Raw genomic sequence first — 27205 nt, forward strand, 5'->3', positions numbered from 1 at the left:
ACAATGGCAGGTCACCAAATGTTGACACGCCACTAATAAATTGATTACTTACCCCAAGAATAGGCCACCCGTATGTTTAGACTGAAAAATAACTTTAAATTCTGCAATATAAAACACAACTCTTGGACTTTTTTTTTTTTTTTTTTTAAATATGGATGTACTAAGGAAATCCCTTTACAAATGGCATCTTCTAAAGGGGTTATCCAGATTTAGATAAAACACAGCTACATTTTTGCAAAAACAGCGCCACCCCTGTCCAAGAGTGGTGCTGTTTCTGAAAGAAAGCGGATATGTTTTTCTAAGGCTGGATAACCCTTTTAAATAGTGGGGTATGGAATAAACGTACCTGGCATGTTCTGTATCAGCATATATAGGAGATTTTATGACTGTACCTGCCAATATCTTCCACAATCCCATAAAAAGAGAGTATACAAGCTTCTATATTAGTCATTCTAACTATACATTAGGGAATCATTATGTATGCAGTCCCGGGGGTCAATAAATTGGAACCTATAAATCACTGGTGTTGATGCTACCAGCGGGTCAGGGTGAGGAGGACGGCCTGGTTGTCATTGACCACATGCATTTAAAAATATGACATCATGGACATAGCAGAGGAGTGTGGGGTCTGAGGACCATGTTATCACTTCAATAATTATGCGCAATACCAAATTATAAGTGAAGAGGAGAAGAAATATATAACACACACACATATATATACATATATATATATATATATACATATATATATATATATATATGTGTGGATTTCCTAAGTAAACAATGGAATTACTTCAATTTCTTGTACCTGTGACCCATAACAGACTGAGACAGTGAAATACACATGGCAACACATTACAAGTAAGGCTGAAGTGCCCTCTAGTGGGCAAAAGCAAAATTGTAAGTTACTTAAAAAAAAGTGCTCAATGATGATGGCCCACTGGAGACTGAAGGAAATCTGTCTTTTCACTGTACATCCTGTTCACACAGATTTTGCACAAAGTAAGCTGATTATATGGTACTCTATATACATAGATACATATACCACTAAAGTTGAGCAAACGTACAGGATTTGTTCCTGAATCCAATGAATCTTGTGTTTGCAAGCTCTGTTCAGCTGTAAAATTGCTGAAGTTGCATGAATGCAGTCAGGTATGACACGAGGCGTCCCAGGACTGTATCCTAATGGAGGACAACAGGTAATCTTCCAAAGAAAAAACTGTAAATCCAATACAACATCCACATTATTATCAAATAATGGATCAGTAATGCTGAGGGTTGTAGAGTATAAGCCTCTGGGGCAAAAAAAACTGAGAATGATTATTAAAGGGGTACTCTGGCGCTGATATATATATATATATATATATATATACACACACTGTATATATATATATATATATATATATATATATATATATATATACATATATAAAGAAACTAAACAATCATAAACACTTCCCACTCCCACTTACCATCCCTCTGGGGTCTGTCTCAGTTTGAATTTCCCGCTGTTTGCAGGTCCCTGAAGCTTCAGTTGGGGTCTTCATTTTTTCTTTACTTCCTGGTTTGGGCTTTCCCATGATGCACTTTGTCTCCTGTGATTTCTGACTCTGTAAAACTGTTAGATGGCTTACATCTTGTTCAGCCAATCAGAGCTGAGTCATCTGACAAAGGGAGGCTCTCCTAACAGGGCTTAGATCTGCCTCCCTCTTGATGATGTCATTGCCACAAAATGGCTCCCACAGAAAAGCCTGGGGTCAACAGTCATTAGGTAAAAATGAGTTTACTTCACTTCCTGGTGGGGGGATTGAAGGGGGCAGATAGGTGATTGAAGCATATTACAAAGTTATATAACTTTTTAATGTGTTTCAATTACTGGGAAAAAGCTTTTCGCTGAAGTAGCTCTTTAACCTTTGACCCTTGCAGGAACCTTCTGGCCCAAGGGACTAGGGAAGGATTGCACAGACCTATCTGATATGCTGGCAGCAGACTGCATCCTTGTGCCCTGTTATACGTGGCACCCTGCACTTTGGTGATTGAACATACACAGTGATGTACGATATATTGCTCGTGGGGCATCTAGCCTTGAAAGCACCCAGGATATGGCCACTAAAACTGGCCCTAGGCAATATATAGACTAGCCGCACAAAGTGTGGCAGTTTTTGCCACCCAGTACAAAAGGGCCTGGTGCTTTGTTTCCCCTTAACATGATTCTTGCACCTGTCCAAGGATTAGGATAAAAGTAAGTAAACCGTTTCCATACGTATGACTCCCTGTGTGAAGCATCCAGCATGGGATGCTTATGAAGAAGGGTTATTAGTTTAGCAAAGGATCAATAAAATCTATCATGTCTGTCATATAAGACGAAATCATGTTGGTCTTTGGAGATGGTTATTTTTTTTTGTATCAAACTAATATTGATGAAATGTAGAATGTGACCTATAAATTAACTAGGAGTGATATATACACATACATATATACACCACTCCCTCCTACTGTATAACACAGGGTCAGAATAATGCGCTTATTCCGTAGTGTGAACACACCCTAAGCACATATGCACCTTGTATCATCTACAGTTACCACTGACTTCACTTGTAGGAATATTGGCCCATGGGGTCAGTGTCACATCTCACAGTAATTTCACATTAGATCAGTGTTTCTCAACTCCAGTCCTCAAGACCCACCAACAGGTCATGTTTTGTGGACATCCCATACAATGAACAGCTGTGGCAGTTACTGGTGCACTGACTATAATTATATCACCTGTAAAATCCTCAACACATGACCTGTTGGTGGGTCTTGAGGACTGGAGTTGAAAAACACTGCCTTAGATGGAGGTCCTGACATGGTCTGAACAGTCTTGTTCTACATTGTCCCAGTGATGTTCTAGAGCAGGGATGGGGAACATTCAGCCCTCTAGTTGTTGGCTTTAGCTGTCCAGGCATTAGTTTTGCAACAGCTGGAGAGCTTAAGGTTCCACATCAGTGTTCTATAGGATAAAGGTCTAGGGTCTATGAAGACATGGGAAAAAAAGAAAAGCTTACAAACATGTTCCGACAACTAACAGTGAAATCCCAGCCCCAGATAGCTTAGCACTAGAGATGAGCGAACCTGGAGCATGCTGGAGTCCATCCGAACCCGAACATTCGGCATTTGATTAGAGGTGGCTGCTGAACTTGGATAAAGCCCTAAGGCTATGTGGAAATCATGGATATAGTCATTGGCTGTATCCATGTTTTCCAGACAGCCTTAGAGCTTTATCCAAGTTCAGCAGCCCCAGCTAATCAAATACCGAACGTTCGGGTTCGGATCGACTCGAACCCGAACCCGGTTTGCTCAACTCTATTTAGCACCCATGACCAAGCCTTGTTGAGTCACTAAGATCACTGGCGTTTCCCATTTTTTCTATTGTGGATTATTATTAAACATGATTCACAGGAAATAGATAAATTGATTTTATGTTGCACTTCCAGGTCACAGGTCCAACAGGCAGTGGAGGGGATGGGGTTGTCTTGAGAACCCTATGGAGGCATCCAGAATTCCGGAAGCACATCTGAAATCCGTCCGGAATACTGAATGCATTGCATAGCAGCCCCGACAAGCGCCAGCACCCAGGTAACTGCCGCCAAATGCTGACTCTGGCCCTTTAACTGTACAAGCTCCTTATCAAAAGCGCATACAGTTAATAGTGGCACTATGATTGACCGTGCCAGGAACCATTGGTAACTGACCCTGTCAATCACTCTTGTGGCCGGAATCAGCAATTTTATTTCCAGCCAAAAGAGGCCTCTACCTCCCCAGTGTTGTGATGTCACTCACGCACACGAAGAGCGAAGAAGCTGTTTTGATGGTTTCCTGAAGGCCCTTAAGAGGCTTTCCCATTAGTATTTCCCTGGCTGTGGGAACTACCACGGACGTGTGAAGGGGGACTTACACACTTTATACATTACTTATGCCTGTAGTGGCCTTTGTGCCGTTCCTGTCCATGTCACCAGCCGTGTCACTCTGCCTCTCTAAAATCTAACAGGTAATGTGGTACACAGCTCCTTGCGACATCGCCACTCCCGTGAATAAGTCACACAACCACATTCTGTGAAGCTTTTTTTTTTTTTTTAATTTGGGATCTTATATCACAAAATACATGTTTAAAGTTTACATCAGGTATTAGAAACTGAGATGTCTTCTATTATAAAGTACAAATATCAGATGCTTATTTTTTTTCTTTTTTTAATAACTGCGTCCAAAAAGGCAGACTACATTTTTCCTGTATATAAACTGTACACAAAAAAAAAAAAACAAGGCACTATACAGTCGGTTATGAGCCCCTTTAGTCTGACATGTAAGCAAAAATACAAACAAAAGTGAAAAAAAAAAAATCTAGCAGTGCTTCTGTAGGGGCCAACACACAGGTGGGTCGCCCGCACGCTCATGTATGACCGGGGACAGCTAGCTCGGCTGTTTGCCCCATTACAGGGCACCGTGGAGAGAAGCAAGTCCACACATGATGTGACCATTGTATTACTAACCACCACATGCAAAGAAAAGAAAAAAAAAATATGACAAATGCATATGGTATACAGACAGCCTGAGGTTATCCGCTGTTAGCACAGTATTGGCATTGGATTTCATGGTTTGTGTAATAACACACAAATCTTACACAGTGATTATATTGCATAGTTAAATACACAGTGTCGATATAAATACATTCTATTGGATCTGACAAACTAAACATTTACAAGAGAGAGCGAGAAAGAACCTCATCCGAGCTGTGACGTCTCCGGCCAAGGAATAAAGTCTGTATTTAGCTTAAGTGCATGGTATATACTTGTGGGGTTCCTTGGGGAAACGCTCCTCTTCTGATCGTCTCTTTCAGTACATTTACAATGGGACAGGAGTCACCAGGCAGTGCAGTAACCACAGTCGTCACACGCGAGGTGTCTGTAGCGTTCCTTTCGTTTCATCGTCCTATCCGCGACGGCCGCACACAGGATTGTAAGACGGAATTGTGCACATGCGTAAAGACGGCGAGTGCAAAACTCAGCAGTGATATAGTGGAGGCGTCTGGAAGACAACTGCGGGCTCACAGGTGATTAAGCAAACCGCGAGGGAAGGGCAAGACCACGCTATTGCTTTTTAGAAGAGTCCTTTAGCTTTTTTAATGTTGGATTGTTTCCAGGATGGCAGCGTGTTGTATTCTTCTCTAGACATTTCTAATGCAATCTGAAAAGAGATGATATATTAGAATAAAATGGGTTTCTGTAGTAAAAATAATATAAATAAAATCTCTCACAGAACAACAACAATAATAATAATATTAATAACAATAACAATAACAATAATAATAATAATAATAATAATAGATAGGGTATAACTAGTCAAATGTCCCCTAAGTGGAGCAGCAGTGCATATGCTTGGCCACAGCATTCTTCACAGTCTATGGGATCTCCAGACATTGTTATGTGCAGCTCTCAGTAATGTTTGGAAACCCCAATGACCATGTGTAGATCAATGGGCAAATATCTGCTACCACTTCATTCACTCATGATCAGTAGTCGGACCCCCACCCCATTTAACTAGTTATCCCCTATTCTGTGGGCAGCAGATGACTTATAATCTTGGGATAACACCTTTAATGCAAATCTGCACCAGCTGCCACCCACCCCCAAAACGCTGGTACAAGTCTCGGCCACCACCCGTTCCCAGTCGTCATATCCCGTCTCGGGTTCTGCTTTTCTCCAGTGTTTTGGCTAAAAACAAGTTTTACTCCGTGGCATAGTTAGGCGAGGCCTAGAGAGTCTGTGCCCTAGGCCTGCAGCACCTCTCTTCCCACCTTTATCCAGCCCGGGGGCAAGCAGAAAAAGAAAAGAAGCGGGGAGAGGGGTGCTACAGGCCTAGGGCATTGATGACACTCTGCCTCACTGCGCAACCAGAATAAAACTTGTTTTTAGCCAAAATACGGCCCCAGGAGAAAGGCCGACACTGGACTAGACATGGTAAGATAAAGTGTAGAAAACGATACCACCAGTTTGGCGTGGGTGGCAGCCAATTCAGATTCGCTTAAAGCAAGAAATATCCCACAACCGTGACCGTGCATGTGAGTGTACATGAGCAAGCGTGTGCCAACGTGAGCGTTTGAGTGTCTCTCTTTAAGTGGGACTTGTTTAAGTTTCCAATGCTAAGAGGTTCTTCGGAGCGCTATAGTGCCAAGAAACAACATGTGTACAAGCACTTAAGTAGCAACATGAAGGGTAACTGGAATGGGAACTGGACCCGTTTCCAGTCCAGTGTCCATTACAACAATTACACACAAAGAGAGCAAAACGCTTAACACTGATCTCTTTCTTTCACAATAATTTCATAAAGGAATCAGATGAGTGAATTTACAGTATAAATCATACAATGGGAAGCAGCAGTGGTCAAAAAGGTGAACCAGCCAATAGGTCAGACATGATACATACTTTTCACTGGGTATTTGGTGTGATATTTGGTGACTAAAGAAAGTTTAATATACCAACCATACACAGAAAACAAATAGCTGGTTCTGCAATCCAAAGTGAGCATTGGTCACTGAGAAGAGAGGATAAGAGAGGGGGCTGAGCATGGGCCGCTGTACTCCATACGCCATGTACGTTGTTTCCATAACCCCACATACAGAGGGCACTGCTCACACTACCCAGATTTTTCTAATTCTCCTCAGCCACTTTGGCTTGTTTTGTCTTTATATATGAATTTAAAAAAAATGTCAAAAGGTTTTGCCCCAGTACCGACGTGCCACTAAGTACTGTATTCCACCTGTCCAAAGGTAACTCTGTCAGGTGCCACACTCTGGGATGATGGGCGCCTTACTGCACCATTACCACTCGCTCTCCCCTGTCTGTTGGCACGGCTGAAGGAAGGAAAAGGGTTAACTTATGTGTTTTACTGTTCACCAAACACTAGCTTCAAGTGACATCAGTAGATAGAGGCGACAATAGCAGCTCCCTGTGGAATGACCTCTTCACAGGTCACAGAGCGTGCTCAGTAATGTCTCACATTCATCTCAAGGGGACAGACTCTATTGCAGTCTATGGGGCATATTTACTAACAAATCTAAAAACACGATTTTGTCAAAGATGTTTTGGCATAATTTCCAATTTAACCCTTAGGGGACACAGCCAGTTTTCATTTTTGCGTTTTCGTTTTTCCCTCCTCGTGTATATAAGGCCATAGCGCCTGCATTTTTCCACCTAGAGACCCAAATGAGCCCTTATTTTTTGCGCAACTAATTGTACTTTGCTATGGCAGATGTAATTTTTGCCTAAAATGTGCCGGGAAACCAGAAAGAAATTATATGTGTGGTGAAATTGAAAAAAAAAATGTTTTTTTTTTTATTTGGGGGGGGGGGGGGGGGGGGGTTGTTTTTACTATGTTCGCCCTGGGGTAAAACTGACTCGTTATATATGTTCCTTAAGTTGTTACGATTACAACGATATGTAACATGTATAACTTTTATTTGATTTGATGGCTTGTAAAAATTAAAACCTTTTAAAGGGAACCTGTCACCCCCCGTGCCGGGGTGACAGGCTCCCGACCCCCCGTTAGAGACCCCTATACTTACCTCATCCCGCCGGGTCCCGCTTCTGGATTCGGTCGGGTCCCGGAGATCTCAGCCGCTGCAGCCCGGCGCGCGCGCTGACAGATGAGTCCAACGCTCATAGAGAATGACGGAGCGCTGGACTCTCCTGTCATTCTCTATGGGTGTTGGACTCATCTCTCAGCGCGCGCGCCGGGCTGCAGCGGCTGAGATCTCCGGGACCCGACCGAATCCAGAAGAGGGACCCGGCGGGATGAGGTAAGTATAGGGGTCTCTAACGGGGGGTCGGGAGCCTGTCACCCCGGCACGGGGGGTGACAGGTTCCCTTTAAAGAAAATATATGTTCCTTAAAATCGCTCCATTCCCAGGCTTATAGCGCTATTATCCTTTGGTCTATGGGTCTGTGTGAGGTGTAATTTTTTGCGCCATGATGTGATCTTTCTATAGGTACCTTGATTGCGCATATATGACTTTTTGATCGCTTTTTATTACAATTATTCTGGATTTGATGCGACCAAAAATGCGCAATTTTGCACTTTGGGATTTTTTTGCGCTGACGCCGTTTACCGTGTGAGATCAGGAATGCGATTAATTAATAGTTCGGGCGATTACGCACGCGGCGATAGCAAACATGTTTGTTTATTAATTTATTTATTTATTTTTATTTATAAAATGGGGAAAGGGGGGTGATTCACACTTTTATTAGGGGAGGGGGCTTTGTGTTATTAAAAATACTTTTTTCTTTTACTTTACACATATACTAGAAGCCCCCCTGGGGGACTTCTAGTATATGCACTCTGATCTCTCATAGAGATCCATGCAGTATAGTTATACTGCATGAATCCATGAGATCGGTGTTCTATTACTTTTGGCTGCTGCAGCCAAAAGCAATAGAATGCCGAGCCGGGATCAGCGCCATTACGGAGCAGACCCCGGCCCGGGATAGATGCGGGGATCGCCCCCCCGCAATCACGCCGCAGGGGGGCGATCCCCCCACTAGACCACCAAGGATGCATATCAGCAAGTATTTAGAAGCAGCTGTCAACTTTGACAGCTGCTTCTAAGTACTTAATTAGCGGGCACGGCGATCGGACCGTGCCCGCTAATAGCCGCGATCCCAGGCTACATGCGGCACCCGGGATCGCGTCAGTTCAGAGGGGGGTCGCCGCGCGACCCCCCTCTGAACTCCCATAGCGGCACGAGGACGTTCAATAACGTCCTGGTGCAGCTATGGGTTAATGTGTTTAGTCAAATTTATGTAAATTGTCTAATAGCATAGTAAATGTGTCTTAAAAATAATGGTCTTTTAATTAGTCTAATAAATTCACCTGGTTCGGAGCAGACGTAGCGATGCGCCAATATATACTTTTTAAAAAATTGCGCAGTTAATAAATTTAGCTAAAAAAGAATTCAGGTGCACTTTTGATCTAATTAACAACAAAAAATCTATTCAAAAAGTTGCATCTAATTTGGATAGTCTTGTCTAAAAAAGCTTCATAAATACATATTAAATTTATTTTGAGCGCAAACTAGATATATTAGACTTAAAAAAGGCGCAATTAGTTTGATAAATGCCCCCCTATGAGTCTTGCTGTAAAGCATGTCACTAAATGCTGTTCGGAACAGCCCAGGCAAGATGGCAGCCCCACAATAATGTACAAAAAGGGAAATAAAAAAATTTGAAACAGATTAATAAGTTTTAGTATGTGACTCTAATCGGTAAAATGAAAGAAAAAAACGAAATATGTGACAGATTCACTTAAAGAAACCCAAATACCTACCAGCCTGAACACCCCAATAAATCAGGCAGCGAGCCAATAAATGAGATTTACCTCAAAATCTTTATCAGACAGATAAATTTCAAGCTTTAATGGGTCGACTCCCTCGGGCAAAGGGCGGGCGAGGAGATCCTCTAGAGGGTAGATCATCTTGCACAGTCTGGCCAGGACATCCTCCACAAGGATTATCTGATTGGAGACTTCAGCATCCTGTACAGACGCACAGTATACAAGCAGAACGTTACCTCATAACCTGTATATATGGAGTGACATTTATAGCAACTTATAACGTCAAGAGTTTTATATGGAAACATTCCACGTTTTGTAGAGGACTAATAATAAGGCATCATATCCCTACAGCAGGCATGTCCAAAGTCCGTCCGGAGGGCCATTTGCGGCCCGCGTTCCGAACTTTTACGGCCCCCCAGGTATCCAGCTTGCTATTATCTGCCTGTGTTATAAAGCATATAGCATGTAGCATGTAAAATGGTTGGCCCTCGAACATGTTCACTTCATCAAATTTGGCACTCTTCGAAAAAAGTTTGGACATGCCTGCCCTACAGCTACGAGCAGGTCACCTTCTCTGTGATCTGGGCAATGTCTTCTCTATGCTCCCAGCTGGGGAACATGTTGGTGAATGTCAGGGGTTCCAAGCCGGCGTGGATTAGATAGGACTTTGGTGGCTTTTTATTGTTCTTGCCTAAAAAGACAACGTAAATAAAAAAAAAAATAAAAAAAAAAGTCATAACATGAATACAATGCATACATTATAAAATAAAACACAAGACCCGGCTCTGTTCGGAAGTGAATGTGACAATGCAGTCTGATCCGGCGCCAAGGGATTACTGCAGCTGTCTGAGCAGAATTTCCCTTGTAGCGCTTAGAAATTTACAAGGAACTTTTCTTCCTATATCAAAGTCCGGTATAATGGAATAAATCTTCATTGTGTTGGAACAAGCGCGACAATGTAAATGTATCTAAGTGAAGATGTAGTTTTGCTGTAGGTCAGGAGATCTCTGTACTCTAACTCCCATCATGTCCTGATGGCCTAAGGTTTTCCAACCTGTGGCAAAGCTACAACTCCCATCATGCCCTGACAGCCTAAGGCTGTCAGGGCATGATGGGAATTGTAGTTTTGCTCTAGGGAGAAGAGTAAAGAAAACGCTCGGGAGTTGATTGTAATAGATACAGACTATAAATGATAAAGGTGACTGCACCTAATGGCCAATAGTTATACTGAATCTCAAAAACCAGTACACAGACTATGTATACTACATATGGATATAGTAATCCAACCCATCCTCACCATCTCCAGCTTCTCACCTTTGCAGTACTGTAGCACAGTCTCCATTGCACTTTTCCGGTCTGTGTCCCATCGTATCCGTGCGGACCCTGTAATGATCTCTTCCGAGGGCCACCAGCCCTGCCAGAGGTAAACCTCGTGATGGTTGTCAACAAGGAATAGAGCTGCAGTAAAAAGACATAAGACTTATAAGTATCTGTCCAAGGCAGGATGCATGGTCACTTTAATCACAGCAGCATCTTCACAATCCTGACTGCATTTTCCCTATTAATAGCTAAAAATTAAAATAATTAAAAATAAAAAAAAAACATGGCTGCTTTCTCTCCTGTCCTCAGATTGGGTGTGGGTTATGCAGCTCAGTTTCATTGAAGTGAATGGAGCTGAATTGTAATACCACACACAACCTGAGTATTGGGGTGGTGCTGTTTTTTTTAAAATCCTGGACCAAAATATTTCTAGTTTCATATGTATCAGAGTTGTGCCCCTTCTTTTCTGCTTTGAGAGCGGAGCAGGTGGTCTAAGGACTCACAGAAAGTCTATAAGACTTTCTACAGGTCCTTAGACTGCATTCTACGAGTCCGTAGACTGCAACCCCTTTATTCCAGTGATCATTAGGGGTTGCAGCACCCGGATCCCCACCGATCAAAACTTCTGAAGAACTTCAGGAGCTTATAAAAATAAAAGGTAACGGACGTGGTGGATTATAGTAGACATAGTAAAATTGGGTTGTAGAGAGACGACTGGAAAGAGTAAGTAACATAAGTTCCATAACTGACTGTAATGGCCAAAAAGGATGTGTCACTGCGAACAACCTTACATTCAATACTGTTGTTCGTTAATGGAAGAGTATGTTCATATATCACTACCAAATCTAATGTGCATTTCCGAGACTGATCCGGTATGGGAGATCTCCGTGAAGGATTAGCCCTATTGTCATTCTATGGTGCTAATCCTCTGCACAATCTGCACCAGTGCCAAAAGTCCACACCAAGTGGATGGGGTTGTGTCAGATGCAATTGTTGGAGCGGACACAAAATGTGCACCAAAATCTGTGTCCAGTCCAATATATGTGAACGGGGCCTAAAGTTACAAGAGCAGAGAGTACGTGCCTGGCTGCGAGGCTGTGTACAGGTCCTCCTGTAAGAACGGCATGGAATTTACCACCGACGTCAACCTGGACGGATACATGAATTCTGTAGCGGTGAATTCTCCGGATGAACTACTGAGACTGAACAACCGGGGAGTAAAGTTAAATTTCCCAGGATCTGTTGAGACAAGGAAAGAAATCAATAGTGTAGAATTACAAATCAAACACTCAAAGGGCTGAACCTGTTTTTCTAGTAGTCCCATGTAGCTCAGTGAAACACAGTAACCTGTGAACAGCTCATAGCAGTGAACATTACGTTTTATATGCTTTTATAGAAAACAACGCAAAAAACGGCTTTATAGAGGGTTTTACCCAAATGATGTCTGACTACTGGAGCTGTACCATGGACTCCGGTATAAGGGGGCATCAACAATCCAGAACTAGTGGTGCAATATACCAGATGTAGCAACCTTTAAAAGTGGTTATCCAGGCCGCTTTTTTTACAGAAACAGCACCTCTACTGTCCTCAAGCCTGGGTGTGGATTTTGCAGTTCAGTTCCATTGAAGTGAATGGCGCCAAATTGTAATACCACACACAAACTGAGGGCAGGGGTGGTGCTGTTTGTGCAAGAAAGTAGCTGTGCTTTTTCGAATCCTGGATTATCCATTTACTTTTCACATCTGACTAATCACATGGCATTCAAGAGAATGATCTGTAATTTGGTAAATGCAAATTTAAAGTTTTGGACATATGGATGCAGATAAAACAGTCTGGAGATGGTATAATGGGAATGTATAAGTAAGGATTACCTTGTAACATGCAGTCATAGGCTTTACGGTCTCTTCTGCCAAGTGCATCCCAGAATCCCATGGGTTCCGATCCCTCATCACATTCATATATAGTCACTTTACTGCTGCTGTGCAACCCGGCCTCTAGAGGACATCTGTACGGAAAAAATACATTCATCAGAGACAATTACAGCCATATTCTATGTCTTTATTCTATAGTAGGGCTGATGGATCTTTTATCTCTATCAGCCTTTCTACTTTAAGTCAGTGCCAGCGCCTCACCTGTCCTTGGGTTATGTCTGGTATTGCAGTTGAGGTCCACAAAAGTAACGGTCCTCCAGTGGACTCTAGCTGTCCACGCATAATGTTGTAGTTTTACAACACCTATAGGTTGGGCTCTGAGTATTTCCTCATACACTATACAAGTACAGGTCATGTTCGGGATACTTATAGGGTTACACACTCGCATTGGGCAGTGTATATTGCCTCCATACTCACTGTTCTTTAATCTTGTTGGCCGCCGTCCTCCCTACTTCCTTTGTGTGGCTTTGTGCTTTGCAGCCGTGCCAAAGGTAAATGACGGCTTTATTGACATTGAGCAGTATCATGGATGTCCGAGATCGCAGGCTGCTACAGTGACAAGCCACTTCAATAAGATTACCCTCCACGGGAACCTCTCCCCGAACACAATACAGTCTCCAGTCACCTGGTAGGGGAACAGAAGAGGCCATAGTCAGATAAATAGGTGGGGGAAGGGGGGAGCGACACAGCTGAAAATCCCTGGTATATAGCATAGATGCAGTATGGCCTGCAACTAAGTATGATTATGTAGATGTCTATGAAGTAAGAGCAAAACCATATTGTAGCTATGAAACACGACTAATGGCTATTACCAGGGACCGTTATTACAATGAGAACTGCACAAGTATCGGCATAAGCTGCATTCATGAACCAGCATGAAATGTAATGTTGAGATAACTTGCCAAAAAATTGCGTTCAGCAACATTCAACCAAACTGAAACACTCAACATTTGAATACCAGCGGCTGAAGATGTTGGAAGCCGTCCCAGGGCTAACAGGGAAACATGTATACAACATATGGCTGTATCCATATTTCCCAGTACTTCCTAGGGCTGCATCCAACTTCTCCAGCCTCCGGGAGTCAAATATTAAGCGTTTGTGTTTTTTAGATGAACTTTGCCGAATAAGAACTTAACGCTAATAAAATCTACGTATAATGGGGACATACTTTGGGCATTTTCTTCTTCCTCTTCTCTCCTCCCAGCATGCACGATCATACTCCCTTCAAAACACTGAAGGAAACATGGCGGCTCCTTCCCTTGAAGTACTTGAACCTGGAAAATTAGAGACTGTTAGTTTTGCTGACGTATACATCTATATAGTGACCACCCCAGGTACACATGGCATTCAAGGATCTGACAACACTGTCACTTTAACAAACTTTTGATATGTTGCTTAGTGCTGGGCTATAGATCCAGATATACTGTAGCTGGGAAAATCGCACGTCTGTGAGCTTCGCACCCCAGCTCGCTACTTCATCCACTAGTAGCAGGAGACAAGCGCTATTGTAAGTCTATAGCGTTTGTCTCCTGCAATGCATCAGAACAAGCAGCAAACTGAGGAGAGAAGTGCACAGCCGTGTGCTTCCCCCCGTTATATCGGTGCTGCTTCTATTATAGTTCAAGAACAAAAACACAAGAGAAGGTGACCACCCATTCCCTGAGGTGTTTCTATTTCATGGAAAGAGTAACTTTTTCTGTATGGCTGCACATTTAGGTTCCCCGCTATGATAGTTATGAGCCAACCAGGAACCTGTACAGGAAATAACTCTTGAGGTGGGGGTCATGTCAGTGTAATGTTGGGGGTGGATGCCTATTCTCAGGGATAAAGCTTCCTAATGAGCTCTTTCTCAGGGTCACTATAAATTTGTATAAGCAGAAGGGATATCTGATGGCCGTAACTTGCCTGCGCTCCCCGCTCCTCATCCAGCTCGATTGTCATTAATGCCGACGTGCCCTTTTCACTAACAGTCGACTGTCGTCCCTGCCAGAAGAAGTAGGCGCACTTTTCTTTTCCCGCCACCCTCACATGTTCAGTCTTCTGTCGCTGTCCAACTAAATCAGGAAGAGAGAAACAGACAGGATTTAGGAACTTACACAGTTCTTCGGTTTAGGGAAAACTTTGTAGCTGAACTTCAAACCCACTTTTTTTTAACACATCTACATTTATACGATTTTTGATCTAGAAGTTAGTAACTTTTTCATACAAAAATAGCCCTTGACTTGTACTGATCCTGAGTTCCAGACTGTAGTTTACTCCAGAGCTGCAATCACAATGAGGCCGACTCCAGGAACTCACAAAAGTGACCCAATTTCTCATATAGATGGATTTCAATTTTTAATCGTGTTCAAGGACCCTTTAAATGGGCACTGTCACTTAAAAAACAAAGCCTTTGACATATCCTAAAAGTTTTGGTTGGGGTCTGGGTTTTCTAACCCCACTGATCAGAAAGAGCTGGAGGAAGCACAGCTTGCTGCCTTTGCTCCACTGTAAGTCTATAAAGACTTCTTCTGCAATGAGAGGGAGATAGTAGTGAATCTTCAGGCTCAATCTAATAGGTGGTGGTCTGAACACCCAGACTTTGACCAATGAAAACTTCTAGGACACGTCAAAATATTTAAACACTTTAACTTCCTAAGAATCACCAAAGAACTAACAAGAGTTAAGCAAACATCAACCACGATCAGGTTTGTCTGAACAGGAGCGTGCAGCATTTGATTAGCAGTGGCTGCTCAAGTTGTATACAGAGTGTCCTGGAAAACATGGATACAGCCACTCCCATGACCTTATGGGGGCACAATGTGCAAAATAAAAGTAAAAAAATAAAGTAAAGTCAAAATGATAAAATTAAAATAAACAAAGTCCCCAAGAGTTAAGATCACTGGTTCTTGCTGTTCCTTCCTTTTAACCATAAAGAACGAAAATACAAAATACAAAAATAAAAACAAAAAATACAATAATGATAATATGATAACAACAATGATAATAATGATATGATAATAACAATGATAATAACAATAACAACTATTATTATTATTATTATTATTAATAATAATAGATAATATATCTGAATAACCTAAGATAAAACTTGATGTGTCTGATCATGGACAGAGGAAACTAACCCGCTCCTGAACTTGTTAAAGCAGAAACTAAGCAAACAACTGCATTTAGGAAGAGTTCCCCCTATAATAAGCAGCTATTGATTGTAATCCTGTTGGCGGCTCTCACGATGGGTTTGTGACATTCAGAGCGGATAATCTGGCAGTGAATGTAGCGGATCTACGTCACTAGGAATCAAAGCCAATTACTGAAAGGGAGGAACTGTGAGCCATGAGGTACGGGGAAGAGATTATACACGTTATGAGAAGCCAGGCACAGAATACTGTGCATTGTGTTGTTCTGCACTAAACACTTCTATTTATAGTGGCACAGACCGCCATATACTGTATCAGTACTGCAGCAGTCCTATGTAAGGCAGAGTTCACATATAAATCAGAAAGGCCATGTAAAATTTTGTCAAAATTTGATTGGTCAGGGCCTGGGAGAAGGACTCAGCTGTGCTCTTCATTCTCTAGCTCACTAAAAGAGATGGACTCCATAGGCTTACTAGAGAATTTTTTTTAAAGCAACAGTGTCCATTTAAGTAAGAGTTGACAAATTACTGCCGAATAGGTATCAAACTATTCATACCAGCCTTCTTACCTGTTGTGCTCACCATGTATTTCCATTTCACCACATACGCATCACCCTCATGGAACTGACCAATACTCTGCTTCGGCAGTCGGCTGTAGTCGAATTCCAGAATATGCCAGACGTCCACAGATACCGTCGTAATTTCATACTGTCTGCCGTCATCTCCTTCTATCAGCCCGTAACCGCGGCGCACATTAAAGCCATCCAAGACCGTCCCCACGGCCGCCTGAGACAACGGGACCATTTGCATGACATCGTAACCCTTGACATTTTCTTCTTCATTCTCAACCTGTCATAGTAAATGGATAGCCGGAAAGTTAGGTTTCGAGAGGCCAAAAGAGACTGAAATTACTATGAGATCTCATTTCAAGTAACTGGCGCTATACTGTAGGATTAGGTTTAACTGCAACTTTGAGACCCGTATTACCGTTCGCATATAGGGGGAGATTTATCAAACATGGTGTAAAGTGAAACTGGCTCAGTTGCCCCTAGCAACCAATCAGATTCCACCTTTCATTCCTAACAGACTCTTTGGAAAATTAAAGGTGGAATCTGATTGGTTGCTAGGGGCAACTGAGCCACTTTACACCAAGTTTCACTTTACACCATGTTTGATAAATCTCTCCCATAATCTATATAACAAGAGACACCAGGATACAAGCCAATGATTCGCCCCGTTCCTATATATCAGGGGTAGAGAACCTCGGCTCTCCAGCTGTTGCAAAACTACAACTCCCATCATGTCTGGACAGCCAAAGCTTTCGCTTTGGCTGTCCAGGCATGATGGGAGTTGTAGTTTTGCAACAGCTGGACAGCCAAGGTTCCCTACCCCTGATACATACAGTATATGTAAAGCTTAGTTAACATGATATAAATCTATCGCTTTTGCCTTTTGCTTTGGGGGTTCCTCACACAAAGTCTTCTCAGCGGGTTTCTTCATTTCTGTCCAGTCCAGGAACTTTTCTTTAAACAATATAGTCTCATTGTGTTCAGTCAGACGACCAAAGATGGCCCAGTCTGGACGACCGTGTCCTTTCCTGGAAAACAGCAAGATAAATAGAGGTATAAAAGGCTATGTGAAAACTAAACTGGAAAGGTATAAGACCCGTCATAATGTATAAAGTGTAAATATCTTACCTGGGTATAAGAGAATTGCATTCCCCAGGATCTAGGGGATTAATATCACAGTTCTCATAGTCAAAGATCCCATTCCAGAGGTGTTTGGCCAGTTGGAAGGCCACTTTCCTTTGAGCCAGCGTCACCTCCTTGCCGTGCCACACATACACCTCACTGCCAAAATCAAACACCAAAACCTGCAGAGAGAATTGTGTACAAGATGGTTACTGCGCCTGTCAGACTATTTTATACCCTGTACTATCATACAAGCCAAGCTTGGTTGTCACAAAAATCCTTCTCCTCATTAATTCCAAGGCTAGGTTCTCCAGGGCAATGCCTTTAATCCCTTCAATCATTTCCACCATTCTTAAAAGTGTACTCATCACTTTAAAAGGAAGCCTGTCACCCCAGCTGCCGAGGTAAGGCCCCTTATATTTACCACTTCCTCGAAGTCCCAGTCCCGGAACCCATCCCGGCTCTAAGAAATCCCCATTGGAGGTCGTGCGCTCGCCCACCAGAGATTAGTCCGGCGCCCATAGAGAATTACTGCTTCAGTCATTCTCTATGGGCGTTGGATTCATCTCTGGTGAGTGCATGCACGGCTTTTGATTGAGATATCTCGGCAGCAGGACGGGGTCCAGGACCGGGACTTCGAGAGGGGGATAAGAATAAGGGGCTCCACCGGGGGGGTCGGGCAGGCTTCACCCCAGCAGCCGGGGTGACAGGTCCCCTTTAACTTCTGAAATGTCAGAAGTTCATACTGCCAATTGCTAGTATAAAGGGGCACAAGTGCACAGCTCCTTTATGTCCGATATAAATTGCCATCATAAGCGGCCTACAGGAAGTCTATTGGACTTTTGGGATTACCGTATACAGAAAGACCCATAGACTTCCACTATAACTGTGCACTGCTGATTAGAGTGGATTATGAAGGAGCACGGCGTGTGCAGAGGTTTGTGGTGTACCTTCACTTCAAAACCTTTACTACGTGTCTACACCATGTAAAAATTTAAATTTTTTTTGATGGGTCACTAGAACAAGTGGGGAGAGAAGTGCATGGCTGAGCACTTCTCTCCTGCCTGCAACTGAGACTGTTTTATTGACTTATATTTGGAACTCTATCACAGTGTGGCGACATATCACAGCGAGTCTACGGCACGACTATACACCACTAACCTCCTTAGACTGCAGAAGAGAGCACTTGGGGACTTTACCCCAAAACTCATCGACAGGCACCAACTTATCATCCAACAGGCGGTATATACAATTGGTTTCAATGATTGCGTTTTCATAGCGTTCATCTTCTTCCGGGTTTCCGGCATCTGAAATTACAGAAACAAAACCTAAAACTCCTGTTCTTCATTGTTTCAGCCACAGCCTTCCATATCTGCAGAATCAATATCTGCCTGTATAGAATTTCTATGTCTGCCATTAGTTTTAGGTGGAGTAAAACCTTGCTCCCGGGACTGGTGATATTAAGACGCCATGTATGTTCCCGGTCATATGTCTAAGGTCAGCTTCACACAAGACTTACCCTGATACTCTCCCTGTCCACTCAGAAGTTTCCAGAAGTCGCGAGCGGAGTGGGTATGGGTGTTTATCCCCTCTTCTATCGTTTGTACATAGGACGCTCTACATCCCAATTCCCTCTTCGTCTGAATTATGGAAGCCAGCTCTGAAGCCTAAAGACAAGAATTTTTTTTTTTTAATGCCCTTTCAGCACTTAAGTAAAATAAAAAACAACTTTCTGTAAGCGGCCATAGAGATCACAGCTTATATTACAAGCCCATCTGTCCTCACATGGACCACGGCTTTTAGTATTCTTAATGCGCTCATATGTTCCTCATTTTCTCCTCCATGGTTGTTCGGGTATGGATGAACTCATTACATGCAAACAAATTGTAAAAATTATTGTCAAGATATCCCCCCCCAATGCGGGAATTTCCTGTACAGTATGTAAGGGGGGAGGGGGGTGTAAGCAAAGACTACAGAGAACCATTGTGCCATCTCCTCCACAAGAAGCATCTATGTACTATTCTCTACAAACAAACTACTCCGCAGGCTTGTATCTTGTCATCACTGTGCAATGCAATAGATGCAAAGAAACAAAAACATGTCCTCCGCACTGGTGGCATGTAACCTCCTTTCCAGAGGATTTCCTGGCTTCGCACTTCAAAGCGCCTGGCGTGTTGTAATCCTAAACCAATATTTTTAAAGCGTGCAGACATACGTCGCTTTCCTCCTGACCTTGTATAGTGTTGTGAGATGACAGCATCCCCTTAGTTGTTTATATCGCTGCCAGAACTAGTCCCATCGCTCTGCGGGAGAGGGGACAGCGGGTCAACATTGCAGCCCACTAACCTTTGCTTTCTCGATGACGTTCGCAAACTCTCCGACCCACAGGAAGCAGTAGTGCGGGGAGATCAAGAGGAAACAGTCACCGCTGTTCAGGGAGGAGGCCCGGGGCTCAACCAGCCTCGACTGAACGTGTCTACGACCTGAACAGAGAAGTGGTTACAGTATATATGTAATTCACAGGACAGTTCCCGACCATATACTGTATAAAAACTAGCTCTAAGAGGAAGACTATTATTTCTAGTGTCACCGATTGGTAGCTGCTTATAGGTGACATTACAGCAGTGCTCCCCAAGTGTTGCAAAACTACAACTCCCAACATGATGGAAGTTGTAGTTTAGCAACACGTGAAGAACCACAGGCACGAGGCAGACACGAGGAGCACTGCCTAAATCATTTCTATTTCCCTGTATCAATAGGAGTCTCCCTATACACTATGACAGCGTCAGCTCAGACTTGGCATAGAAGAGCCCCACTGAAATTATGCAAGTGTATATATATGTATACCTATATGTACATGTATATATGAGAGATGAGCAAACCTTGTCCGAACCAGAGTGTAAAGCATTTGATGGCGGCTGAAGAAGATGGATGCAGCTCTAGGGAGTCTGGAAAAAATAGATACAGCCTATGGCTGTATACATGTTTTTCAGGGAGCCTTAGGGTCCTATTACACGGAGCAATTTTTAACGATTAACAATGATCGCAAACGAGATTGTTTATCATTAACCCGAAATTGTTCACCATATTACACAGAACGATGGTCGCTAGTTACAATCGTTACTACGATAGTTATTGCGTTTGTTACTAAGATTGTTTACTCCTTCTTATCCCAGCAAAACAATGGACAATGTTCAATTACACTGAACGATTAGTGAAAAAATGGCGCATGCTCTGGTTCGGACATGGTTTGCTCATCTCTTGTATGCGTGTACATATTATAAAAGTGGAGATAAGTATGTACATATGTATGAATGCAAGCACTGCAACCAGAGATGAGCGAATCGACCATCTAAACAAAGTGAAGCCAGCTGCCTTTCAACTCTGCTCCGCTCCCTACTGCTCCACCCCGGGTGTTGGAAAAAGCTGGATCCAGTCCTGGAAATCTTTTCCCAGTTTGCCAGGACTGGATCCAGCTTTTCCTGGCACCCAGGGCGGAGCGGCAAAGAGTGGAACAGAGTTGAAAGGCCGCAGGCTGATAAGCCTCTTGCTGATCAAACGAAGTGCTTCACTTTGCTGTGTTTAGACGGGCGATTCACTCATCTCTAGTTACTACAAACTTATTCCAATCACATTTTAAATCCATATAAAGTGCACTAAGACTCGGGATCAGCAGGCAGACATCCATAACATACTAACATATACGTTACACCATGCTAATGTCTACTTGGCATATCCTATTCACATACCTTTAACCTGTATTAACATAAGCTTCTTATATGGCACGGCGCTGTTGTTGGAGTGCTGCTCCGTAAGGTTAACACTGCGTAAACTAACACTGCTGAAGTTCTCTTTACTGGCCAGCCCAGCCAGCGCCACTTCAGAAAAGTTGGAATTTTTTGACACTACAGGAGAAAGAAAAAAAAGAAAAAGATATCAAAACTCACAGAATTTTGCAGGTTCTAATGTATTGTAAGTTGTGAGTTGTTGGGCACAGTCAGCTGGCAATGTATCTAACAGCAGGGTTCAGCTTTGCTACATAGGGTCAGCAGTAAAGATGAGCGAACCTGGAGCATGCTCGAGTTCATCCGAACCCGATCGTTCAGCATTTGATTAGCTGGGGCTGCTGAAGTTGGATAAAGCTTTAAGGTTGTCTGGAAAACATGGATACAGCCAATAATCCATGTTTTCCACATAGCCTTAGGGCTTTATCCAACTTCAGCAGCCACAGCTAGTCAAATGCCGAACAATCGGGTTCGGATGAACTCGAGCATGCTCGAGGTTCGCTCATCTCTAGTCAGCAGCCAACTTTTTTTATATTCGCAGCTGGATTTGACCACTAAATTGCAGTGCAATATCCTAATCTTTACCATGGCACAGAATGGACAATGGTATACATACTTTTTTCCACTTTCATCCTCTTCGATTCCATGAACGCCACATTTAGCCTGGTCTCTGTGTACTCCTGCAGGATGTCCTCTCGGGCTGCCAGCATTTTGAGTGGGTTCCCTGAAGCCTGGACCTTTCGCGTGGGTCTCACTGCCCGCTTGTGTTCTGCAACTGCGGAGGTCAACCTGGGTTTACAACAAAAGGGAAAAAACTACTTAAAAGGGGTTGTACAAAGGAAGAAAACCATAAAAGCATCAGACATAGGCCCCCCCATACACAGAAAAAAGTTGGTTGAACTCACCCCAAAATTTTGGCAGGACTGATCCACTGTCTAATGTGTAGACAGGTACTGAAAGTGATATCCTATCTGGGGGTCTGACTACTGGGACCTCATGATCACAAGAACAGAAGTCAATTGTCCCCAGAGTAAATGGGGCAGCAGTGGGCATGTTTAACCATTTACTGCCTATAGGGCACCCAAATATAGCTAAGTGCTACATATACCAATTGACAGTGAATGAAGTGGAGGCGTACATGCTGCCACTCCTTCCAGTTGAGGGAAAACCGACCTTTGTTCTCAAGATCAGTGGGAATCCAAGCTAGTTTTCCCCTTTTAACCTTGGGATAGCCCCTTTAAACAATATGGTCACATGGTAGCTCCCACTTTTGCATTAACCCATGTCTCCCCAGACTACTGAACATATACTGCTAGATTTATAGCCTTCATCTTGTATCACACAATAGTTTGGGGAAAAACAGGGTGACAAGCTTTGTAGGCACGGCAATGGGGACCATATAGGTTGTCACCCAGCAAAGTCACTGAACAGAATTTTGAACAACCTGAGAGAAGAAACCACAACGGATTATTTTTCTAATGAAAAATCTACAGAGCTGTAAATAAGAAAAGGATCGGCAGAGAAGCGTTTCCCTCACACAACATATGGCAGGATAAAAGCCGGCAAATATTATGTTACAATAGATCAGCTCCCCTCCTCCATGTTCCTGGCTTGTACCAAATGGGGAAATATAATCCATTTAAGGCAAGGCACGAAGTATATGGGCTATGTAGCCGCCCGGCTGAAAGCAGCGATTCCACCGAGAGCCTGTAAACAGAGGAGACAGATGCCCTGGACGTTCCTGCGGAGCTCTATTAGCAGGCAGAGCGCCTCCAGTCCAAACAAGCAATAAAAAAGGCATGACATTTAATATCCATTAATGCAATTCCCACTGGCTCTGTACGGACTCAGCGCACGTATTAGGAGAGGACAGAAGCTGTATTTATGCAGAGAAATGTGCCTGTAAGGGATCACTGAGGACAACCTTCTTCTAGGGACAATGAGGCTTTATTCAAAAGGTTATGACTACAGGACAGGGAGGATGACCACAGGCCAGGAATCACATATCTATGACTATGGATGTGCATAATCCTTATTGCTGGAGGACACTGCATTGCTCTTTGCTACTGGGTGTCAAGCTAGTGCTAGTAACATGTAAAATGTGGGGCTTGTGCAACCCTGCAGTTTCCAACACAGCTATTAGTGGTAGCAGAGAGGACATGTTGCCCATACTGCTCACATATTAAAAATATATTACTATTACTATTTACTATACTGTATTACTATTTTTTAATATATACTAAAATTAAATAAAGTTATATTACGCAACCAGGAACAGACTATAAAATAGAGATCATATGTCATAAAGGAAAGACTGAGATCTCTCCTCTTTTCAAATCCATTCCTGGCCTTGGCTGGCCACCATTTATAAGCTCAACATAGTCTCATATTAGGCTATGATAGGTTTCTAGGTTATCTTTTCTGACCACTACCCATAACACAACTCCCCCCCCCATCTGTATTTTATCACAAGTTCTTTCTACTCTATAGAAAATCCACATTTTCCAGAATTATTGATGTATTAATATAATGAACCTACAGACCACCCGAGTGTTTGGTCACTCTTGTAATGTCTGGAAATTAATGTTCTTCAAGCGTGCCTCCAGCTGTGTACATATCTGAGCGGGCCACGGGGGTGGGATGAGGGATGATGGTAAATACATTGACCCATCTTAGGTACTGCAATATGATACCCAGGGGTCAGAAATTCATGGGAAAGTCGGGAAGCCAACTGAGAAAACATAGCTAGGAGGGGTATTATACAGCGAGACCACTCCTTATGTCAATAATCGACACGGTGCTCCCATTCAGTGCTCGGAGCCGGGAATGAAGAATGGCTGAAACACTAGAACATCCTGGATTATAGAAAACCATTCACTGTCTATAGTCATTTGTGTCCACTTAGTGTCCAGCCAACTTCTAAAAATAAGTTAAAAATATATAATAAAAAATTGCACAGCATGTGACTCATTCTAAAATTCAATTACGGAGTCGGAATTTTCAAGGGTCTAAAATACAGATTAAATGTAATGACGGATGGGTAGCCTGCAAACTCACAGCAAGCAGAGGAGTCCGAGCAATGCAAGATGGTCCAGAAGGTCAATCAAAAGTCTCATCTGAAGACTTGCTTAAACTCCAATGAAATCCATCAATTTGACAGTGGCCTGCAAACCCTGAACCAAGTATGCTTTATAATCATAGACTTAAAGGGATTCTCCACTTCAAATAATGCCTACCTGAAGTTGATTCTAACTGTCCCCTAGCGATCAGCTGTGATCTGTAGGGAAACCTACACATATTCAATTTTCCCACAGCGCCACTACAGGGAAAATTAGGTATTACACAGTGCCTATTAAAACTAATAGGCTGCCTGTGTAATGCAGGACAGGACAGATCCCCCCTAGAGGAAGAGATGCTCTTTGTAGCTGCTCTTCATTTACAAGAGATGAAGGTGCTGAATGAAGAACAGCACAGTGCCCCACCCCCCTCGGAGTTCCACCATAGAGTATATTAAAAAGGGGTTCTTTGCTTTATGCAATCCCTTTTGTCTTCTGGGACCCCCTAAGTGAACGGCCATGGCCAATAGCGAAACCTGTACGTGTCCAGTTATCCTGCAGCGTCACCAGAGGGAAGATGAAGCATAACACAGATCCAGTTCTAATCAATGGACTGTATGTAATGCCAAACACCATTCGTCTCACCATGCCACTCTTTGTAACCGCTATCCATTCTGGATAAGAGATGAGGATTCTGAATAGATGACTGCATCTATTAACTTAAAATCCTCTAACAGAGTATATGATATATTTTCAAAACCAGACAATCCCTTTGAAGTGACTCTGTACCCACAATCTGTCCCCCCCAAACCACTTGTAACTTCGGGTAGCGGCTTTTAATCCATGATCTGTCTTGGGGTCCGTTTGGCAAGTGATGCAGTTATTGTCGTGAAAAACAACTTTTAAGCTTGCAGCCCTGTGCCAAACTGGTGTGGCCTAGAGTGACTATGCATTAGGCTGGCACAACCTCTCTGTCCCTCCTCCCCACCCTCCTCATCATTAGGAATGCTCCAGACAGATTGTCCTATTCCTCACTTGTCTGAACACTGCACAGGTGCCTTAACAATCCAGCCCATGTGCCGTGCTCACACAGGTGATGAATAGGAGACAACCTGCCTGGGGCATTCCTAATGATGAAGAGGGCGGGGAGGATGTGCCAGCCTAATGCATACACACTGTAGGCCACGCCAGTTTGACAAAGGTCTGAAAGTTTAAAAAAAAAATTTCAGGACAATAACTGCATCACCTGCCGAACGGACCCCAGGACAGACATTGGATTGGATTGGGAGGTTGTGGGTACAGAGTCACTTTAAATGTTACTTGATTCATCATGACTGATCTCATTTACTCACTTTGGTTCTTCAGCACTAAATAAAAGATCAAAATCATCATCAAAGAAGAAGGGTGCGGGGCTGGCCTGGAACTCCAACGGGCGGTAAAAACGGGAGAACGTCTCGTCGTCATCGAGCTTCATGACTTCTTTCACTGACTTACTGGTGACTGATAATGTTGTGTCCTGCAGGCCTCCCACTAAACAAATAGAAGAGAGATACATTTATATCCGAAATATTGCATAGAACAAACATGCAATTAATCAACTATCCCAAGACCATAATGTATCAGCTGTACATAGGATAAGTAATAAGTCCGACTGCTGGGGCCCCACCGATCATAAGAACAAAGTTCCTTGCCCCTCACGTGAAGGTGAAATAATGCCTTGACCACTGCTTCATTCACTCACAATGAATGCTTGGCCATCTTCACCAGTCCCTAAGGCCACATTCACACGTATCGTAATTCCAGAACCATTCATTTAAATAGCCCCGTTCACATGTTCCATGATCTTTCCAGGTCCTAGTACAAACCTGTGAATGAGGCACGGATCTCTAGTTTCTATAGGGTAAGTCCGTGCATTGTGGACATCCTACTTATGCACTTTCGTAAGGTGTCCGTAGCTATGTACGGCCTACGAAACATGTGAGTGCCTGAGAAAGTGAACAAAACAGTGACCAAGTGTGCCTGAAACCGCGCCATTCTCACAGGATACAAGGGAATGCCGCTCTCTTTTATGACTCATAAGAAGATCATTATAACGTGCCAGCTCTGGATAGATTCTAAACATGGGATAACCCCCTTTAAAGTGAACCTCCATTATTCCAGCGAATTGCTGGCTAAAAGTGCCATTGTCCTTCTACAGTTTCCTGGTTTCAGGGCAGCAATAGAGGCCACAGGCCAGATCTTCACTATTAGGATACAAAGTACAGAATCTATGGAGATGCATGAAGTGTTTGCTCCTGGAATACTCTTATTAGGTGATTTTTATGTGTATTGATCACAGTATACTTTGTGACACCATTGTGAAGTTAATCTGGTGTATACTACACCATGGCAGATTATGCTTTGTGTGTCCCACAAATAACACACATCTATACATAGTCCAGGGGGTAGGGAACCTTGGCTCTCCAGCTGCTGCAAAACTACAACTCCAGTCATGTCCGGACAGCCAAAGATAAAGCTTTGGCTGTCCAGGCATGATGGGAGTTGTAGTTTTGCAACAGCTGGAGAGCCAAGGTTCCCTACCCCTGACAGTCACTTTTGGTCTAATGAACCCTTTAGCCACACAATGATATATGTTTCAATACTTTTTTTTTCCTTTTTCCTGGTAATCCAGTGACACTCACCTTTATTGTGCAATCTTCCCAAAAAGGATTCAAGTTTATCCAATTTTCTATCAGATTCCAAGTTCAGATCAGGCTTGGCTTCAATTTCTAGGGGGAAAAAAAAAATTGAAAAATAAAATCACAGGGGCGACACTGCAAAATCACAGGGGCGACACTGCAAAACAAAAAGGCAAATTACATGATCATATCCGACCAGGAACTGCTAAAATGAATGGGCCTTACAGTGTGTGCTGTCCAGAAAAGCA

The 27205-nt window shown here is 43.1% G+C and overlaps 1 protein-coding gene across 10 annotated transcripts in view; it reads right to left on the reverse strand.

Annotated features, from left to right (window-relative positions):
- Positions 1-4111: 4111 nt before the first annotated feature.
- The window catches only part of SVIL (supervillin), a 93155-nt gene continuing 70061 nt past the window's right edge, over positions 4112-27205 (reverse strand). For 8 of the 10 annotated variants that reach the window (XM_069958999.1, XM_069958996.1, XM_069958994.1 and 5 more), the window contains 19 exons: positions 26961-27047; positions 25632-25809; positions 21840-22012; positions 21188-21343; positions 19785-19921; positions 18958-19105; positions 18600-18745; positions 17445-17620; positions 17197-17344; positions 16317-16596; positions 14520-14668; positions 13783-13888; positions 13032-13239; positions 12555-12688; positions 11767-11922; positions 10678-10821; positions 9933-10054; positions 9409-9564; positions 4112-5223 (listed from right to left, as the gene is read on the reverse strand). In XM_069958999.1, the coding sequence (XP_069815100.1) occupies positions 5137-5223; positions 9409-9564; positions 9933-10054; positions 10678-10821; positions 11767-11922; positions 12555-12688; positions 13032-13239; positions 13783-13888; positions 14520-14668; positions 16317-16596; positions 17197-17344; positions 17445-17620; positions 18600-18745; positions 18958-19105; positions 19785-19921; positions 21188-21343; positions 21840-22012; positions 25632-25809; positions 26961-27047 (2891 nt within the window). In that variant the 3' untranslated portion in view covers positions 4112-5136. Of the gene's footprint in view, positions 5224-6518; positions 6571-9408; positions 9565-9932; positions 10055-10677; positions 10822-11766; positions 11923-12554; positions 12689-13031; positions 13240-13782; positions 13889-14519; positions 14669-16316; positions 16597-17196; positions 17345-17444; positions 17621-18599; positions 18746-18957; positions 19106-19784; positions 19922-21187; positions 21344-21839; positions 22013-25631; positions 25810-26960; positions 27048-27205 lie in introns of all 10 variants that reach the window. The other 2 variants (XM_069958998.1, XM_069958997.1) reach the window with 2 other exon arrangements.

Source organism: Dendropsophus ebraccatus, chromosome 2, assembly GCF_027789765.1.
Source record: "Dendropsophus ebraccatus isolate aDenEbr1 chromosome 2, aDenEbr1.pat, whole genome shotgun sequence".
Lineage (NCBI taxonomy): Eukaryota > Metazoa > Chordata > Amphibia > Anura > Hylidae > Dendropsophus > Dendropsophus ebraccatus.